This window comes from Caretta caretta, chromosome 10 (assembly GCF_965140235.1).
Source record: "Caretta caretta isolate rCarCar2 chromosome 10, rCarCar1.hap1, whole genome shotgun sequence".
In the NCBI taxonomy this organism is placed as follows: domain Eukaryota; kingdom Metazoa; phylum Chordata; order Testudines; family Cheloniidae; genus Caretta; species Caretta caretta.
Genome location: NC_134215.1, coordinates 65,107,032 through 65,128,171, shown reverse-complemented (window position 1 = coordinate 65,128,171; position 21,140 = coordinate 65,107,032). Strand labels below are relative to the sequence as shown.

Here is a 21,140-nt window from a genome sequence, read left to right as displayed (position 1 = left end):
TCTAAAAGGACAGGAGTTTTCCCTGATGCTCCTATCCCTTAAGAAAGTGAACTGTTCAGATACTTCTAGACCAAATAAGTCATTGACAAGTCACTTGAAAGCTTGAAGTTGGCTTCCAATTTACTCCTTTTTGGTGGAGGGATTTGCTTAAACATAAGTGGTCAAATCCTACACAAGGCAAAACTGATTGGCTAAATGGATATGTCATCACTGTACCATGCAGAGCCTGGCTAAGGGATGGAGATGAGGTGGCTTGCACCCTAAGTCCCCCATAATACTAAAGCTGCTGGGGCGGTTGATCCCACAATACAGTTAGGACAGCCTTCAGAGGTACCCTATCTTCCCCCAGCCTTGCGGCAACCAGGAAATAAACAGGGAACAGGACTTTCCTGGTCCTTTTCTGCTGTTGGAAAGTCCCCTTCTTCCCAGAGCACAATCAAGAAAGCCCCCTTCGTTGAGGGCTCTTGTGTAGGGATACAGAAGGCCCCCTGCATTGGAGGTATTCCTTTGGAGGGCTCTTATAGTTGCATTGCTTCCCTATTGCTCTGACATACTTGGTGTAAAGGGCAGGATGACTGTGAATCTGGAATGTGACTTCACAAAGTCAATGGGAGTTATGCTTGTGTAAGGATTGCAGAAGCAATGGTGGTAGTTTATAAAATGTTTGGTTTATAGTTCTCACTTGTCTAGTGTACTTTGACTGCTATACAGATAACAAAATATATGTAATTGTGACAACCTAGGAGAATTTTAAAGTTTCTTCATAAAATTCCTCACCTGCTAAACTCTTTATCAAAAAGATATATAAGCATAATATGCAAACTATTTAAGAAATGGAGATCTTTCTAACAGCCAGAGTACTCCAACCACTGATTAGAACATACCCAAGGAGACAAACTTGTGCTCCAACTTGCTGTTGGTTCCTGCTAACTCATCCTGTTAGGGATGGATCCTACAATATTGCATTTTTAATAACAAACATATACTTCTGGTTGGAAATGGAGTTGGCAAGAGCTGTTTATAATGCACACACGTGTGTGTGTGTGCGCACGCGCACAGGATTTTCAGTGGGGCTGATCTCCTCTTAGAAGAAGATGCAGTCCCAGCTGACTCAAAAGAATCGTATTTACTTTGACTTGTGTTGTAAGATAAATCAGTGACTTTAACTTCTTGTGGTTACATTCTCAGATGTGTGTGCATATGCCTCTTTGGGGGCTCTTCCTACATCCCCCACAGGAGAAAGTGGTTGCAACTTACCTTCCCCTTGCAAAGTCTCTAGGGATCTTTAAATATCTGGGACTCCGTATGAGTTCTGCTGACAAAGGCTGATGTGCTGGGACCTTGATTATATCCTATTAACTAAATGGCATTATATTTTAGCACTGGCTTCTTTTGAATTATACAATGCAGAGTTCCGTCAGGGCACCCATTCTGTTAGAGTACTTGTTTCCCCACATTAAAGGTGGATGTAATTTACCACTCCCCCAATTCTAACCAATAATAAAGAAGACAGGTCACTGAAACAGAGCAATCTGGATCACTTGTTAAGATGGGCGCAAGCAAACAATATGCATTTTAATACAGCTAAATGTAACTGTATAGATGTAGGAAGACTGAATGTAGGCCATACTTTCGGGATGGGGGATTCTATCCTGGGAAACAGTGAATCTGAAAAAAGATTTGGGATAATCTGCTCAGGTAGGAGTAGAGAGGTAATTTTACCTCTCTGTTTGGCGCTGGCACAACTGCTGCTGGAATAGTGTGTCCAGTTCTCGTGTCCACAGTTCAAGAAGGCTGCTGATCAATTGGAGAGGGTTCAGAGAAGAGCCACGAGAATGATTAAAGGATTAGAAAACATAGTGATAGACTCAAGTATAGTGATACTTGATACACCAGGGGTCGGCAACCTATGGCACGCGGACCAAAGACGGCATGTGAGCCAGATTTTAATGGCACACTGCTGCCTGCAGAGTCCCAGCCACCGGCCCCGCTCCGCCCGCTGCCAAACCTAGGCCGGGACCTCGGCAGTCAGCAGCATGCAGTTAAAAATCCTGCCTGCCCCAACCTGCTCTTCTCTGCCCCCCCCACCAGCTGCTGCTGCAGAGCAGGCAAGCTCCCCCTTCCCCCAGCATGCTGCATTCCTCCCTCCCCCTCTCCTTCCCTGCCGCTGATCAGCTGATGGCCCTTGAGCCGGAGGGGGAGAAGCGGAGCCAGTGCACTCGCTGCTCCGGGGAGGAGGCGGAGAAGAGGTTGGGACGGGGCCTTGGGGAAGAGGGGGTGGAATCAGGGCATATCCCCTCCAGCCCCCTGCCATGAGCTGCTCTGGGCAAGGGGCTGGAAGTACCCCCAGCCCACACCCCCAGCCCTCTGTCCTGACCCCAGCTCTAACTCCCGTACCTCCCACGACCCCAGCTCTAACTCTTGCACCCCCACATTCGCACCCCCACCCTGAGCACCGAACAGGAGCTCCTGCACCCCCCCATTCCCATCTGCACCCCTCGCACCAAATGGAAGCTGCCCAGGTAAGCACTCCACACCCCAACCCTGAGCCCCCTCCCTCATTCTAGCTCCTGGCCAGACTATACACCCCAACCCCCAGCCAGCTCCTTCACCCCCAGCCCTGTGCTCAGTGCACTCCCACCCTCAGCTTAGTGCAGAGAGAGAGGAAGAGAATGGGCTAGAACCAGGGAGAAGGTAGGTACCCACTCTGTGGCACAGCCGGGATCCCAGACTGGCAGCGGGCTGTGCGGGGCCGGCAGCTGGGACCCTGGCTGTCAGGAGCCGGAGGACTGAACCCCAGACCGGCAGTGGGCTGAGCCGCTCAGCCCACTGCCAGTCTGGGGTCCTGGCCGCCAGCCCCGCTCAGCCTGTTGCTGGTCTGGGGTTCTGGCTACCAGCCCCTTGCCAGCCAGGGTCCCAGTCGGGGGCCCCGCTCGGCCTGCTGCCGGCCTAGGTGAACAGAACCCCAAGCTGGCAGTGGGCTGAGCGGGCTGGTGGCGTAAGATCAGCATTTTAATTTAATTTTAAATGAAGCTTCTTAAACATTTTGAAAATCTTGTTTTACTTTACATACGACAATAGTTTAGTTATATAATATATAGACTTAGAGAGAGAGACCGTCTAAAAAACATTAAAATGTATTACTGCCACGCGAAACCTTAAATTAAAGTGAATAAATGAAGACTTGGCACACCTCTTCTGAAAGGTTGATGACCCCTCTGATAGACTCAAAGAGTTCACTCTATTTAGTTTAACAAAAAGAGGGTTAAGGGTTAACTTGGTTACCATCTAATAAGTACCTTCATGGGGAACAATTATTTGATAGTAGGCTCTTCAGTCTAAACAAGGAAAAGTAGAACACAATCCAATGACCGGAAGTAGAAACTAGACCAGTTCAGACTGGAAATAAGGTGTACCTTTTTTACAATAAGGGTAATGAACAATTGCAACAGTTTACCAAGTGTCATGGTGGAGTCTCCATCACTGGCAGTTTTTAAATCAAGATTGGCTATTTTTCTAAAATATATGCTCTAGGAACTGTTTTGGGGAAGTTACACAGGAGGTCAGAATAGATTATCACAGTAGTCTGTTCTGGTCTTGGAGTTTATGAAGCGATGAAAACGTATTTTTAACTTTGGACATTCTTAACTGTGCAGTCACTTCTCTTGAAGCCTTTATATGTTCAAAGCTTTTTTGTAATTGAACTCAAGTATTCTATATCGTGGGTTTTTGCAGCTATTCAAGCAATCCAAAGTGGCAGAGTTAGCCATGGAAAGCATGCAGCAGCAGCTGTTAGAGCTTCGGCGTTCTGACTCTCTTCAGCGAGCCAGAGAACAACATGAGACCATAGTTGCAGCCCTGAAGCAGAAGTATGAAGAGCAAGTATTGTCATTAGAACAGAAACTTGAAGCTACAAACTCTGCACTGCAGGAGCAGGTTAGGATGGAATTTAGAACACTGAATATTTGCCTAAGTCATAGAAAACTGTAGAGCTGCACTCTTTTCCCTATCCAGTCCCTTCTGAAACCATTCTTCCAAATGGCCTGTAAATCTCAATCCCATCTTCCAGAAGATGGTAACAGAACAGAGAGAAGTAGACACAAAAGTCACAACATTTTGAAACAAACACGATATATGATATGTTTATAAACATTGCCATGCATGTCCACAAAGCCATTTAAGTGTGATTTAGTTAGATACTTAACAAAAAAAGCACCCAATACTTCTACATGAGAATATTTAAGCTATCATTGCTACAAGTAACACCTCAGACTTCTCTAATTTCTTTTAGTTATAACACAAGATAAGATCACACCTTAATCAACTCTTCGCATTGTTACACTTTTAAGGAATTGGCTCTTATTGATGTATAATTTTTAAACTGAGGTGTGGTCTGAGCACGCCCCAGGAAATCAGGAACTGACTGTTTTCCTTCGCTTAAACTCTTTTGCAGGTGGGAAACAAAATTAAATTGTAAAAATAATACTGAAAAACATACTTCAATTGGAGTGTTTTGAGGATTAACTGATTGTGAACTGGAAGGCATACATTAGTGTCACCATTCTTTCCTCCAACAAGCATTCTGCTGCTAAGGCTTTGTCTTCACTGCAAAATAAAAAGGCGTATTTTTTACATCAAGATAGCTATTTCAGTATAAAATTTTTAGCAGAAACAAGATGCTGTAGTTTTTACCTCAGTGTAGCTAGTTGAGGTCAACCTTATGATCCCTGTCTGGGGCTTACCTTGATGTAGCTAGATGAGGTAAAAACTACTTGTCTTAACATTTACATCAAAGTAGGTTTCTTGGTAAGGCAAACTTTTTTTCCAGTCAAGACACTGTTTAGGTTGTGATATGAGGCTGATGTTTCGCACTTAATGACTTGAATGATACCTTTCTAAAAGATTTTGGTAGATTTTGTAGCTTAAAAACATTTAGATCATACTTTCCTTAGTTCATAAAAACCGTAGAGAAAACCACGATCCGTATGATCTCAATACCTCTGATATATGCTTAATTTAATTGTATTTTAAATTTTACTGGATGACTATTTAGACTACTGCCTGTGAGTGATGGATTTGTAACTTGAAAAATCTCTCATTAGAAAGATCTTTGCTGTAATCTAAGGGAACATGTGAAGCAACTCGAAAGAATGCTTGAAGAAAGCAAACTAGAAAAAACAGAGATAATCAATCGACTGACAAGGAGCCTAGAAGAAAGCCAAAAGCAGTGTGCAAACTTACTGCAAACAGGTTAGTCTCGTCCATACACCTTATCTGCTATGGCAGAAACAATTTCCAATACGGATGGAATTGAATAACAGGTGCAGTGTGATTAATAAACGTGTTAGACTTTTGGGGAAGAAATAAGTTAACCATATATTTGAAATTCATTAAATGATTCTAGATTTGAAGTGACATGTTAGGACAAACAACTTCTTGTGCAAGATACGTAGCATGAATGTGTAAAACTTGTCCCCTGTACTACTCTACAGTTGACTATTGATAAACCACTAACTTTAGCAATATGGCTGTGTCCAGTTTCTTAAAAACTGTGCCTCAGGGCACTGGATGGTTTAGGAGATTAGTGATGAAATAGTGTTGTCACTTGGCCCAGATAAATAACGACTCAAAGCCATGAGTATTTCATTGGTGGCTGGTGGTTTCAGACCTTGTCTACACACAAACTTTCAGTGATTTAGCTAGATGTGTTTTCAAACGGGCTTCATTAAATCTCTGTAAGTTTGTGTGCAGGTTTTGGTTTGAGTGGTTTATTTTGGGTTTAATACTGTTTATTTAAAACTAAAAATGTGTGAATGACGCTAAGTCAAAATAAGCCTCTCTTAAACCAAAATAAGAGTGCCTGCCCACAGACTTGCACTGGTTTAACTAAACTAGTTAAGCAAACACAACATAAACTAATCCCAAAACAATGCCAGTTTATGTGCAAACAACCTTAGTTCAGTTCTTACTGGACTGGTGTCAACATACCCCTGTTGTAGTTTGCCAAAAGGAGTACCATTGAATGCTATCTCCATAGAAGAGTTAAGGATTTGAAACTAAAGGAAAAACAAAACAACTTTTCAGTTCCAGGCAGTCCCTTAAGAGCCACATTGAGGAGCATTCGCCAGACATATTAGGAAGCTTGCACTATTGCAAGTTGCAAATTGTGATTTGTAGATAGCCTTGAACTTCTCCATCTTTTGACCAGCATTCTCATAATGAATTTATTTAATTGCAAAAAGAGTACTTATGGCACCTTAGAGACTAACAAATTTATTTGAGCATAAGCTTTCGTGAGCTACAGCTCACTTCATCAGATGCATTCAGTGGAAAATACAGTGGGGAGATTTATATACATGGAGGACATGAAACAATGGGTGTTACCATACACACTCGAACCAGAGTGATCACTTAAGGTGAGCTATTACCAGCAGGAGAGTGGGAGGGGGGAGGAGGGGAAGGGGGAACCTTTTGTAGTGATAATCAAGGTGGGCCATTTCCAGCAGTTGACAAGAACCTCTGAGGAACAGTGGGGGGTGGGGGATAAACATGGGGAAATAGTTTTACTTTGTGTAACGACTCATCCAGTCCCAGTCTCTATTCAAGCCTAAGTTAATTGTATCCAGTTTGCAAATTAATTCCAATTCAGCAGTCTCTCCTTGGAGTCTATTTTTGAAGTTTTTTTGTTGAAGTATTGCCACTTTTAGGTCTGTAATCGAGTGACCAGAGAGATTGAAGTGTTCTCCAACTGGTTTTTGAATGTTAACATACTAACCCACAGAGAGCTTCCTACCAAGACTACAAAAAGAAGGATTCTGGGTGGACTCCTCCTGAAGGTCGAAACAACAGACTGGACTTCTACATAGAGTGCTTCCGCCGACGTGCATGGACTGAAATTGTGGAAAAGCAGCATCACTTGCCCCATAACCTCAGCCTCAGCTACTGCCATAGTCAATATATTTACTTTTAATGGTGAATTTTTAGTAGTAATCTTCCTTACAGTAAGGTTCTCTTTCTCTACAGGCTCAATACAGGAGACAAATCAGTTACGATTACAACTGCAGCAAGCCCAGTCTGCACAGCTGATAAGCAACAACATGAACAAGACTTTGCAGGTTAATATATTTTATGAAAAAATATTTTGTTAGAAAAGGGAGGGGACATAAAGGGTAAGCATCTGCTAGGCTGAAGCACTTTATGGACATGGCCCTGACATGGTATCCCTTTTGAAAGAATCAGTTGGTACCCCATTCCTGAAGGGAGAATGGTTCTCCAGAGTCACAGTGAATATTCCATGCCAGGCTTGCTCATTAAAACACAGGGATACATGTGTCTCAGCAGGCCAAACTTTACGTAATGTGTTTAACTCGTGTGCTAGTGGGAGAAGAATGGAAAGTACAGTATTTAAAATTCAAATCCTGTTTCCAGAGGGAGGAGAAAAATCTAATTTAATTGGATAAGTAGGGAGGGATAGCTCAGTGGTTTGAGCATTGGCCTGCTAAACCCAGGGTTGTGAGTTCAATCCTTGAGGGGGCCATTTAGGGATCTGGGGCAAAAATTGGGGATTGGTCCTGCTTTGAGCAGGGGGTTGGACTAGATGACCTCCTGAGGTCCCTTCCAACCCTTCCAACCCTGATATTCTATGATTCTATGACTATTGGAAGTATAATATGGTTCTGAAGTTTATCTTCATGAGCAAGAATTATTATCATGAGCGAAGGGGGAGAATCCCTCTACCAATTATATCTGGAAGTCCATGTTCTCATTGTAGTTCAGATATTTAACGTGTAAGATCCTGCCATCTTTGAAACTATGAATCTTCTCGCTGCTCTAGCTGCTACTGCAGCTAAACTGCACTCCCCTTTACAGAGAGATCCCCATCATGATGATGATTGGGAGAAGAAAAAGAAGAGGTAAGGACGTAAGAGTCTGAAACCATCCTTACCTGAATGCTAGCTGTGATACTAAGAACTCTGTATTTACTGGACATATAGTGAGAGTGTAAGAAATATTCCCCACTTGGTTTTTAATGTAACTTATAGTATAGTAGAGAGGCTATCACATAAGTGATTGAGTAATAACTGGTATTAGCAAAACAAACTGTGTTTCTAGAATTAAAGCAATGCTTGGTGGTTCAAATATGTATGGCCCATAAATACAGAAATTAGTTTAGTAACTTAAGAAATTTGTTTTACTTTTAGTGACTTATCTGGGGAAATTCTTGTTGGGCCTAAAAGGCTTGATTTCCTGGTTTGTTTTGACTTAGTTGACCTACTGTCTATAATACTACTATTTTGCCTTTTTTAGGAAGAGCTAACAGAACTAAAGGAAGAAATTGCTTTGTACGAATCTGCTGCCAAGCTTGGGGTGTTTCTGAATGATGCAAGTGGAGAACTTCATGTGGACATGACTGATTCTTATGTGGATTTGGGTATTAAAAAAATCAACTGGAAAAAAGCAAGATTTCACAGGTATTGGGTGAATATCATTCTAGCAAATGATGCATCAGATCAGTCTACAGTAGAAGATGCAGTCTGTACAAAATTATTATATGTAGTAATTTTTTAAAAACTCAGTAAATTAGCAGCAGAGTACTTCTAACAAACGCAGAATTCTTTGGTCTCCTCAGCATATTTAATAAATTACCATAGATTATTCTAACGTGGGAAACAGCGCCCACCTTCTGTTCAGTTTGAATGAAACAAGCTTACCTACAGATCTATCTTTCTGATATTGGCCTACAGAAGTGGTCTGCAGACTCTGTTGTATGAATATTAGGAGTACATGAAAATATTTGGATGATAAATCTGTACACTGAGCATAGTGTATTATTGCAGATAAAAGACAACCATTCCTTACCTGTTGAAACGCTTGGTCTTCAAGAACAGCCTACAGAAATATGTACAAATGCACTTGGACACTCAAAACGGCACTGCTTATTTACTGGTTTAAAATAATATTTCAACCAACTAATCACTAGTTATAGCTCACAATAGCTCAATTTGCGCAGGGGTGAAGCAGTTTTAGGAAATGACTTCTTAATCCTGGAAACTCAGCTACTTGTTTTCTAATCAGTTGCATAGGCAAGTTGCTGAAAGATATTTATTATAATACATTAAATGTATAATTGAAGTCCTTTCCAGGTAACATAATAACAAAGCAAACATAATTTCTAGCATTGCTTGAGGTACTCGCTCATGGTGAGCGGTCTTCTTACAGTTCTTTTAACTGTTCTATTTTTGGTAGATTTAGTAAAGTGAAGGAGAGTTGCTGCTTGTTTTATTCTAAGCTATGTCTACAGGTTTTAACAAAATTGGACTGCCTATATTTTCTCTAACAGTACTGTGCAGAATAGAGATTTGGAGAAAGAATTTTCTAAAGATGAGCTCATCCTAGAGTTGAAAACTGAAATGGAACGTTTATTGGGCAGTAACAAAATGAAAAGAAATCAGATTTCTCAGTTACAAAATGATCTTAAAGACTGTCAGAGGACAACAGAAGAACTCAAGCAGCTGTTGAAAACAGATAAAACCGCAAACGAGAATGAGGTTTGTTCGTTTAAATATACCACTGAGCATTTGGACTTAATAGAACAAGGCAAAAATTCACTGGATTTAAAGTAAACCAAGCAAAACCTATAAGTGATCTCTCATTTTTCTCTTGAGAAAAGCAGTTACAAGTAATTTCTTTGAACTACATTTACAACAAGTAAATGAAGCTGTTCTTAACCTTAAGGAAGGGATTACTATTTTGCAGAAATAAAATAAGTAGCATCCGAGAAATTGGAAATAACTGGCAGATGTCTTTAAACTACCACCAGAACTTGGATAGTTTGTGCTGCCTTCCAGTTAAGTTTCTGGTATGAGGACTTGCTTACAAATGGTTGCAAGCTTTATTGATTGATTACTTTAAACTTCTCTTGAGTTCTGTTTTCTTGGAGGAAAGCAAATCACAGCCTTTAGCTGAAAACTGCAAACTGTACAAGGAAGGAGCAATCATTTGAGTCAATGTAGCATTTCTCCCATACTACCTTTTTCCCCATCTTGAATGTTAATCTTTAAAGTGGCTTTCATAAATAAGACAAACTTGTAATATGAAGAAAGACATTGCTACCCAACATATTACATGTGCAAATTGTGGCTTGAATGGTGGGGAATGATGATATACCCTGCAAAGGCCCGATGTCTCAATTAAATGGTAGTTGGTGTTCAACTCTGGTACAGGGCATTGAGCATATACATCTTGAATGAACCCAGAAGAGCTTACAAAAATCAAAGATTGTCATATGGGCAGAATACTTACAACCGTAGTGTCCTGTATTTTGCAGTGAAGCCATTGCCTTTACTGCTTTTTTTTTGTATCAAGGAAAAATATTTGCTTAACATGTTAACTTCTAAAGCAAGTATGTCTACATGTATTTCTGAAGAGTTGTTCCAACTTAGTTTTATGTTTTCTTGATAGCCTAAAATAAGTAGTATAGAAAATCTGACTGAAACCTTGTGGTCCACTCCATCTGCTTCTGATATGTATCTTCAAAAAGAGCTTCTGAGACTTAGAAAGGTGAATCAGGATTTACAACAAGAAGCTGAGGTGAGTTTGTCACATTTGCAAACTAAGGAAAAAAGATTAAAGACCAGCCAAATTGTCCAAAATGTAAATTAGAATGCATTCTTTAAAATTGTCTTTTCATGATTTTGACTTTCATTTGTATAGAACTATAGTTTATGTATTCAAGAACTTAAAGCAAATGAGGAAAAATTGAAAATTGCAAACCAAGATCTGTGTAATCAAATGAGACAAATGATTCAGGACTTGGATCGGGATAAACAAGAAGCTGTTGACAGGTAACTGTTACATCTACAACTTTTACCACATGGCCTGTGTGGTCCTTTCGTACCACCTTTGTACAGAGATCGCAGCTTTAGACCTCGTTTCTTACCAAAATAAAAAAAATTTTAGCTGCTCTTGTACATAAACAGTTGAATGAAGCTTTAACTTTTCTCCATCCTAGGTGTGAAAGAACCTATCAGCAACACCATGAAGATACAAAAGCCCAGCTTCGGGAAGACTTCATGGAGAGGCTTGCTGCAGAAAAAGAACAACTCATTCAGGCTTATGAAGAGACCATCTCGCGGTTAAAGTAAGATCTTATCAATTTTGACATCCTTCATTAGACTGAGGGTCTACTGTGAAGTGGCCCTTTTCAGTCACACTTGAAATAATTTCCTTTTTAAATTGTGATCGTGTTTGTGAATTTAAAGAATAACAATTTAAAATTACTTATGTAAGGGCTGACATGGATGAGCTGAACAAGGAGATGACGGCAGTGAAGGAATGTTATATAGCAGTCTGTGGAGAGAAAGACACACTGGAAACCACGTTGAGGAAGAAACTTGAACAAGAGCAGCAGTCAAAGGAAGAGAAGGTACAAGAGAAAATATCCTTGATTAACACTGGAGAATGCTTTGTATCTAAACTAAAGGTATGGGAAAGGTATTGAATTTCATTACTTTTCCTTTTGGTTGACGCATTACATCAGGAGTGAAGGGCTGAGTTCCACTTATAGAATCATAGAATATCAGGGTTGGAAGGAACCTCAGGAGGTCATCTAGTCCAACCCCCTGCTCAAAGCAGGACCGATCCCCAATTAAATCATCCCAGCCAGGACTTTGTCAAGCCTGACCTTAAAAACTTCTAAGGAAGGAGATTTCACCACCTCCGTAGGTAACGCATTCCAGTGTTTCACCACCCTCCTACTGAAAAAGTTTTTCCTAATATCCAACCTAAATCTCCCCCACTGCAACTTGAGACCATTACTCCTTGTTCCGTCATTTGCTACCACTGAGAACAGTCTAGAGCCATCCATTTGGAACCCCCTTCTGGTTTTTGTCCATGGGTCAGGGTATAAATCTAAGTCTATGTACAAACTTTGAGCTATAGCAGAATACCTGCTGTCAATGGGAAGTTGCCACAGAGAGAAATGATAGAATATAGCCTTTATATGGTACCTAAATGTAAGTTATTCTTATTTGTGTGCTCATACCTTATTGTCACATTTAAAATTGTTCCATGGAAAAGTTATGCTCCCCTTTAGGACCACTGCTATTTCTGGCCTTTATTTCCTTTTCCTTCACATCCTCCTGTCTGTTTATCTCCCTCATCTTTCTTTGCATCTACGTTCTGTTCTGCATTTCTCTCCATGCAACAGTTTCCAAGTCCAACCTGCTTGTGGGCTTTGCTTATACCCCTTTCCCATTCCATCTGCTAAAAGGATCAGTAGTTAAATAGTTAATGCTGACATGGAATTGCCTTGGTTAGACTTTAAAGTTGATGTTTCAGAAAGACTACAGGGGAGTTCACGCTTTTTGAGTCCTTGTTCTGAAGCTGTCTGCACACTTAGGGCAGACATCCCCATGTAGGCTTATACTAGGGTGACCAGACAGCAAATGTGAAAAATCGGGACAGGGTGGGGGGGGGGGGGTAATAGGAGCCTATATAAGAAAGAGACCCAAAAATCGGGACTGTCCCTATAAAATCGGAACATCTGGTCACCCTAGCTTATACTCAAGGCTTGTCTGCACTACAGAGCCTTTACAGTATAGCTATGCCAGCATAGCTTCATAGTGGAGCAGCACTGTAAATGAACAGAAGGAGTTCTGCTGGCATGTCTACACCACCTCACTGAATGACATTAGCTATGCCAACAGAAGCACTCATATGTTAGCATAGTTGTGTCTACACGGGGGTTTTTGCCAGCATAGGGGTGAACTAATTTAAATCTAGGTGATTTAAATCACCAAATGGAAAGCTTCAGTTTAAATCATTGATTTTAATCAACTTTTCCATTTGTACTTCAGTTATTTGCTAAAGAAAGGTGCATTTTCATTGGTTGATATAACCATTAAAACATGTTGATTTACAGCTGAATAGAGTCCTTACGCTCTATTTGATACATCTTTTTTGCTATATAGGAGGGTACGCTATAACTATATACAGTTATTTAAGCAATTGTGTAGCTTAATATAGCTAATGGAAATTCACTTCTGTTGACCTGAGGTTTTTCATCAATATGAATTTAGTTCCTTTGTGTTTGAGGTGCACATGAAGAGGAAAGTAATTTGTGTTGGGTTTCTTTTTGTTTTTTGTTTAAACTGTTTTACTGTGCATTATGGTGGTTTGTCTTGTAGGTGCGCAACTATATCAAAAATTTAACAAATGTAGCTATCAAAAAATGCTGTGTTCACTAGCTGATAGCACACATGAAAAGGTCCATGATCAGTGTAGCTTTCTCTCTTCCTCCTCATAGCTGTCTTATGAAAAACGTAGTGGATGGTTAGAATTGTGATGTCAGATGTAGCTCCTCCCACTACCTGCTCATTTGCATACATCAGTCCTATTTAACATTGTTATGATCTGAAAAGGGACTCTGTACAAGTTGATTCTGTGTCAGACTTGTTCAGCGTACAGACTAGAGTTACTTTTTTAACTGCGTACACTGCAGGCTCCATCTGGGATCTGAAAAGTGTTTTCTCTTTCTCATCTATGACAGTGAATTAAAGCTACCCACTTTTTTTATTCATGAGGTAGAATACAATCTATTTTTCTGTAGGTGTATTAACTCTGAAGAAGCTATTGATGTGTAAACTGTCTTCTTTAGCAAAGCAGCATAAATGGATGCAACTCAAAACACACTGGGAGCAGATATGTTGACTCAGAAAAGTCACTTTTACAATGGTCACTTATGACAATCACACTTTATCTTAAAATATTAATCAAGAAAATCTATCATCAAGAGGTCAATGATAAAGTGCACAGACTTTATAATCTTAATCAGGTCTCTTTTCACATTCCAATCTCTTCTTTCTGGTGTATGTTACTATTGGCTAAAGTTTGTTCAGTTGTATGCTTGAATTTTTCCTAGTTCAAGAAACAGTTATTAGAAGAAAAAGAAGAATCTCTTAACCATCTGAGGACTGAACTAGAAGAAAAGCACAGGAATTCTATTATAACAGCAAAAAGCCAATGGGTGAAAGAAAAAGAAGTCAATATTAAGCAGCAAGTGGAAAATGAAGTGGCATTAGCCAAAGTCCAGTGGGAGAAGGAACAGAAAGAGGTGTGGGGCTTGTACTAATAGACACAAAGAAGTTCATAAACTTCTATTAATGGACACTTGGGGCAGATCCTCAGCTGTCATCGCTCAATTTAAAGTCAGTGGAACTACAGTAGCTTAAACCAGTTGAGGATCTGCCCCTTTAAGCCTAATTGTGAGAAGTACTGAGTTGCTGAAATTAGTCGGACTTGCAGATACTCAGTATATCTTGATCAGGCTTTAATTTAAAATTAACATGTAAAATTCACAATAACTGCACCCATAAGCACATCTAAATATTTCACTTGAATTCTGGAATGGGTGATTCAACATTTCTACTTGCCGTTTGCTTTAATAGCAATGTAAACTTATTTGTACATCTTCTATCACCTTCTCTAAAACTGTGGCACAGGAACACAAAAGCACTCTGCCTTTGTCACCAGTCACATGCTCCTAAGTATTGTGATTTGTTACATTTACCTTGAGCGCTCTAATGAGACCTGGTAAAAAGTGTCTGAAGAAGCTTAAATTCCACTAACCTTCAGAAATGGAGGTAGTCTTGTCTCTACAGAAACAACTTTCTTATGTCCTCTGAGCATGGGTGTTGCTCTCTTTTCGCAGGGAAGGGTGTGCACATCAACTAAGACTACATATTTGACCAGTAGTAATTCTAGTTTTTAGGAATTTCAGCGATATTTTTTTCTTCTAAAAAAATACTCTTCTATAGATCAAAGAACAAGCTATCCAGAAAATAGAAAGAGAGTGGCAAGGCAGACTGGATCAAACTCTAGAAGAAACTAAGAAAACTTTAGTTGAACTCCAACATTGTGGCAGCCAAACTGACCAAGTAACCGAAACCGATGAATCATCAAGTAAGGAGATTGCAATGATTGAGGAGCAAAAATTGCAGCTGGAGGAGGCACTGAAAGTAAAGGAGAAGGCTGTTAGCGAGGCCTTGAAAGAACCTGAAACAGAACTGGAGAGGAAACATCATGAAAATATTGCCAATCAGGTAATATATACAGTTCACCCTGTTTATTGTTTTACAGCGTTCAAACATATGCAAAGTGGGTGCTACCAAATCAGAATGGTAATGTTTTATGGTTGCTTGTTACTTGCTCTCAGTAAATGACAACATAGGGTGCAAAGCAGTAGAGAATCTGACCCTAATATATTTTAAGCAGAGGAAATTATTACAAAGCAGGTTTAATCGTACTATACCTGAGTAATTCGAATTCCTGTATTTGTTAGCCTCAAAAATTCTAAAAAATATTAATCTTCTCTGCTTGATGTTATAGAAGTTGGGACTTGGAAAATGTTATCAACAAAAAACTATGAAGGATCTAATAGACCAGTGGTTCTCTAGCTATGCTAACTTTAACGTGTTTTATAAACTCTTATATTGATTCATTCTATTGAGTTATGTTACAGAGTTCCTGAACTTTTGAGCAAAATCACTTGTATTTATTTATATATTTTTAGTTAACTAGTTTAAAATACAATTAATGCTGCTTAATTCCCCTTTTTTTTGGTAAAGGAATCTGAAGCTATAATGTAGTGGGATTTACTGTTTAAAAACAAAAAGATGTTGTAACCCTGGTACTCTACACTCTCTAAACATTGGCAATTCAAATAGAAATTTGGTTTTGTCTTGTATTAATGTACTACTTCACAATGATTAAAATGACCTCTTCTTTCTCCATTCCTCTTTTGAAGGTAGAAACAGCTTTGACCAAAGCTCATGCCAGGTGGCTGAAAGAATTAACAGAACTTGAAGAGTACAAAGCAAATCTAAAGGCAGAACGAGAAAAATGGGAGAAAGAATATGAAATCAGTGCAGCAAAACAGGTAACAGAGGATACTTGTTAGGATGCTTGGTAGTTCACAAGCTTATTTATATAATTTGAAAAAAAAAACTTAATTCAAAACAACTCAATTTTCCAGCAAAAAAAAAATTGAGCCCTGATTCAGCAAAGCCTATGCTTAAGTGCTGTGCTAAACTAAGGTCTTAGGGAAGTAAATTACTCTGTTTAAAATTGTGGGTAGATTTCTCCATTAATAGAAATAAGCAGAATTTGAATGATGAAACCAATTTCTGGAAGCCGGAGCCAAATAGTTTGTTACTGAAATCCGTAATAGGATATCTAGACTGACTTACAAAACTCTTCTGAGTGCAATGGAGAAACACCTGTAATTGTTCTTTCTAAAACAACTCCATTAAGGTTTCATTTTAATTGGAGGGTTTTTTTCTGTTGTTTTCCTTAGACTTCTGCAAGATGTTTAATATATACTAAAGCTGGATATCACATTGATTAGGTAGGAGGGATACTGTATATATATTTACTGAGCAATACAGTACAGTGTGTGCATCAATATTTTCAATCAGTATTCATCTGTTTGTTAAAGTTTATGCAGTTATAACCAAACATACCTAACATGAAAGTCCTTAAGGGTTTGCTGACAGACTGTTTTAAAATATATTTTGCATTCTTTAGCTGTCGCTAGTTCTTTCAGCAGCTGAAGAGAAATGGAAGAAACAACTTGAGAACACAGAGAAGTCTGGAGCCAGAACCAAAGAGCTTGAAGAGAAGATCCTTTCCCTTAGAAGGGAACTGGAACTAAAGAAAGAAGAAATCCCTGCAACTGTTAAAGCAGAGCTAGCGCAGGCTCGTACTCAGTGGAACAAAGAAAAGCAAGAAGAAATCCTCCGGCTACAGGAACAAAATGAGCGAGACTACCGTTCATTCTTAGATGACCACAGAAATAAAATAAATGAGGTGCTTGTAACAGCCAAGGAAGATCTTGTGAAGCAAAAAAATGAATTGCTGATTCAGAAAGAGGCAGAACTTAAGATGTGTCTGGACCAAAAGCAACGAGAATGGGCAGCTCAGGAAACAAAGAGGCTCCAAGAGGAAATTCACCAATATGAGGAGAAGATTCTAATTGAACTTGAGTTCCTGTTAGGAGAAATCCATGAAGAACTAGTCAAGAACAGAAATAATGAGCATACTTGGCAGAATACATGTTCCAGTAGTGCCCTTCAGTTAAATCACCAATACAAGGAAAAGCTAAAGGCTTCCCTACAGAAGGCTTATAGAGGCACAGTGCACACAATTCTAGAAAAAGCCAGGCAAGAATGGAGAGAGGTAACGGTTCTATAAATTAAAAATATAACTTTGCCAACCATGAGAAGGGACTTGTCTGATAACTGTCATAGGACTTTGCCTATCTCCCAAGAAATTATATATGATATTGTGGATCAAAAAAGTAAAATGATTGAGTTTCTTACGAATCTATTCCTAAATCTTTAGAAGAGAGATGGAAGAGTCCCTCTTAAATAAATAAGTTAATAAAGATGACTACAGGTATAGCTTTGGTGACATTTTAAATATTTAAGCCAGACAAATTCAAATTAGAAATAAGCACACATTTTTAACAGAGTGTGATTAGCTATTGGAACAAACTCCCAAGGGAAGTGGTGGAATCTCCACCTCTTGATGCCTTGCTATCAAGATAGACTGGACTCCCTTCTGGAAGATATACCTTAGTGAAACACAAGTTATTCAACTCAGTATAAGGGTAATTCGGTGAAATTTTGTAGCCTGCATTATCAGGAGGTCAGACTGGCCTTCTGATCTTAACTCAAGAAATTCATTCATAGATTAAGTTGGTTTAGAATGGTTACCTGGAGGAATTCCAAAAATTGTCTTCCAAAGTCAAATAAATGGATTCTGTGTTCTACAGTATCAAATATCCCCTTTAACAGCAGTTTGCATATTTTACAGGCTGTCAAACTCTTATGCATTATATCCTATAAACTGCTGATATAGGCTTGGTGTAATCTTTTGATTAGAAGTTTAAAAGAATGAACCCAGAAAACTGCCACCTACCCTAACTGTATACAAAAGGTATACTGGAAGCACATGTTGTTGATTTCACCCAAAACACTTCAAACCACAAAGCACAATACTTATTCTTGCTCTCTTGTTCTAACATATAGTATGAGGAAGGCTACGTTTTAGTCACAGGTATTTTTAGTAAAAGTCATGGCCAGGTCACAGGCAGTAAACAAAAATTCATGGCCCGTGACCTGTCCATGACTTGTACTGTATACCCCTGACTAAATCTTGGGTGCTCTGGGGCAGGGAGCAGCCAGAGACTGATAGCAGAGCTGGGTCATGGGGGGCCAACAGGTCCTGGAGGTCCTGGAGAATCTTTGACTTCCGAGACCTCCGTGACAGACTCGCAGCCTTAAGTATGACGATTGCAACATAATACAAAGAAAATAAACAGTAAATAACTGCAGCTGGATTGGGCTCTCAACCAGAAGATTAAATGGCCAGATAACACTGCATTCACACAGACAACAGCTTCTTGTCCTGATTCTGGTCTCACATCATTGTAAACCTGGAATAATTCCACTGACTTCAGTGGAATTATACTGGTGTAAAACTACTGTGAGAGGTATTGGATGCAATGTCTAATTCTTCCACAAAACCAGTTTGTCATCTTGATGTTACTGAATTCCATCCATTTGACATCTACACTGTTAATTTGAACATCTCATCGTTGCTAAGAGTCCTGGTTTGTCATGTTTGTGCTGATTGCAATGTTTCATCAAGAAATTTATCCTGGAATACAGTCTTACATATCAGATATGACTATTGCCAAATGGACAAACCAGGCTGATTAGTCAGTAGCCAGTAATTCTCCTATTTTTCTGATCTATATTGGGTGTGCCAAAAGGACGAATCCTGCAAGCTTGTTTGTAGTAATGACACCTGTGTAACACTTCTACTTCTGTTAGCTTTGTTGAGACCTTAAGCCAGTGCATTTATCTCCCATTTCTGCTTCTTGCTCAGATATTTAAAAATTAGAGAAGGCAATTTTAAATCAGTCATACAAAGAACCTACTACAGGCTTGAAAAATTGTTGAAAATGTACTGTCACAGATTTAAAATAGTCTTGCTTGACTTTACCAGGATAGGAAAAATTCTTGTCTTGCCTGTCTCCACCCTGATCATCTTACCCTCTCCTCTAAAAGGGAATAGGCAGAATTTACATGGCTCACACAAAACCAGAAGTAGAACTCTCAATACTCTATCAATCTTCCTTTTTATTTGTTTTTCTATTCTTTATTTGGAAAACGCCTCTCCTGCATTGCCCATCATAGCTGTCACTTTTGATTACGGGGAACAGACCAATGGAACTTCCATAACCATCCAACATTATGTAGACTACCTCATTCATCAGTTGGGGAATCATGTAAGAACATGGCAAAAGCACATAACATCTTGCCATTTATCTTATCCCTTCAAGAAAAGGAATGTGAGTAAGGAACTACTTGTCATAAGACTGCTACTAGTATGTGGTGGGGAAACCAATTTCTGCTTAAAGCTCACCCCATTCTCAATCAAATGAATAATCTGTAAATTTAATTTTTATTTTTGACATAGCCATAAAATATTCTCACTGATAAAGCTCCTGATTCTATACATTTACTTATGCCTGGTACATCTGGCCTAAACAATGAATCTCATTTCAAACAGGACTATGTTAACATGTGCTAGGTATCTTTTAGTTCAAGCTAGCGAGTTCTGTGGGGGGCAGTTACAGTGCAACAGTTTAGTGGATGCGTCACATCCCTACAGTCCGCACTGCAGGGCCACATAGACAAGCCTTGAGAGGCAAAAGCCTTGGTGAAAGCCCTTGGCAAATAATCAACATTATTAATATTCAATTAAACTTATAAACTACTGATTATTTGAACCACTTAACTATCCAATGAGTTCCTTGGGATTCCTTAGTAATTTCTTCTATTACATTTGCCACAACTACAAACAAGAAAGTGAAATTATCTTTTTCTGCCCTTCCACTATCCCTAGTCAAGCAGAAACTTTATAAATAGGATCCAGTTCCTTTCTATTGGACACATCCTTGAATAGTTTCAGCTTGTTTTAGGCTCTGCTTATTTCTGCCTTATTCAGAAACTAATTGAAGCATATCAAAAATACCATCAGGATGACCAAGTACTAATAAAGCTGCAGCTATGAATAAGAGAACACTGTGGTAAACTGGTGGTAGAGTAGCCTTTCTCCTTCTACCTTGAATGTGCAGTTTTAGAACTACAATAAAAGTTTCCCCATCTTGATAGGGCTCTAGAATAAAATTATTCAAAGCTAATGGAGGCATTGTGGGATGAGCCATTTGTATTTGCTTCCCAGACTGTTTCTGGGTGTGGCTATTTCTAAGTATCCATGAACATTATGTTTTATACTACTTACTGAGTAGTCCTAATATCTGGTTTCAATTACAGAAACATGAAGAACTAGCCTTCAGTTTAAAAGAAACAGAGCACTCTTGCAAGCAAAACGGTGAAGGAGAAACTGGGGACCAGGCAAGACCACCTATGTATGATGTTGGACTCCAAGTAGAAATACAAAGAATATTAAGAAGGCAGCCACCTTTGCAAGACACTGAAATGGATAATGGTATTCTTGATTTCGCTTTTCAGTTAAATCTTGTAAATTGCATTGTGCAGCATATAAAATGTATTTTTCGCTAGTATCAGTCTTCTGTAATAACACTTGTCACTTGTAGCTAGACTCACAAAGGAGCATAGGTGTCATGATGCTGAGTGTCACCACGCCTAAATTTTAGGATCCTAGAAAATTACTGGGATCTACAAAACCTGGATGAGGTGCCTAGACCCATTATACAATGAATGGGGAGAGGTAGGCACCTCAGAATGGGATTCACAAAAAGCCAGCATGATAGATAGCTCCTCGCCTAAACTAGCCAATGGGAGATGCCAAGCTGACAGGGTGTGTGCTATGCCCAGCACCTCTCCTGGGGATAGCTGGCTAAGTCCAGGCTGCAGGGAGGTACCTCCCCCTGCTTGGGAATCTCTGCTGCAAATAAACCCTTGGTGTTAGGCTCCTATGACATTTTAGCAAGAAGCTGGGGGCGGGGGATGGAAAGAGAAGTAGGAGTAGCTCCTTGATAACGTTTAGCCCAGTGGTTAGGATACTCACCTGGGATTTGGGAGGCC

At 39.5% G+C, this 21,140-nt stretch overlaps 1 protein-coding gene across 9 annotated transcripts in view; it reads left to right on the top strand.

Annotated features, from left to right (window-relative positions):
* Positions 1-21,140, top strand: part of CEP152 (centrosomal protein 152) — a 49,628-nt gene that overhangs the window by 18,749 nt on the left and 9,739 nt on the right. For 5 of the 9 annotated variants that reach the window (XM_048867781.2, XM_075133112.1, XM_075133113.1 and 2 more), the window contains 14 exons: positions 3,736-3,936; positions 5,103-5,250; positions 7,024-7,115; positions 8,308-8,471; positions 9,341-9,548; positions 10,462-10,590; positions 10,714-10,844; positions 11,012-11,140; positions 11,290-11,482; positions 13,922-14,113; positions 14,817-15,101; positions 15,806-15,937; positions 16,585-17,235; positions 20,406-20,580. In XM_048867781.2, coding sequence (XP_048723738.2) covers positions 3,736-3,936; positions 5,103-5,250; positions 7,024-7,115; positions 8,308-8,471; positions 9,341-9,548; positions 10,462-10,590; positions 10,714-10,844; positions 11,012-11,140; positions 11,290-11,482; positions 13,922-14,113; positions 14,817-15,101; positions 15,806-15,937; positions 16,585-17,235; positions 20,406-20,580 — 2,830 coding nt within the window. The remainder of the gene's footprint in view (positions 1-3,735; positions 3,937-5,102; positions 5,251-7,023; positions 7,116-8,307; positions 8,472-9,340; positions 9,549-10,461; positions 10,591-10,713; positions 10,845-11,011; positions 11,141-11,289; positions 11,483-13,921; positions 14,114-14,816; positions 15,102-15,805; positions 15,938-16,584; positions 17,236-20,405; positions 20,581-21,140) is intronic. The other 4 variants (XM_048867784.2, XM_048867783.2, XM_048867787.2 and 1 more) reach the window with 2 other exon arrangements.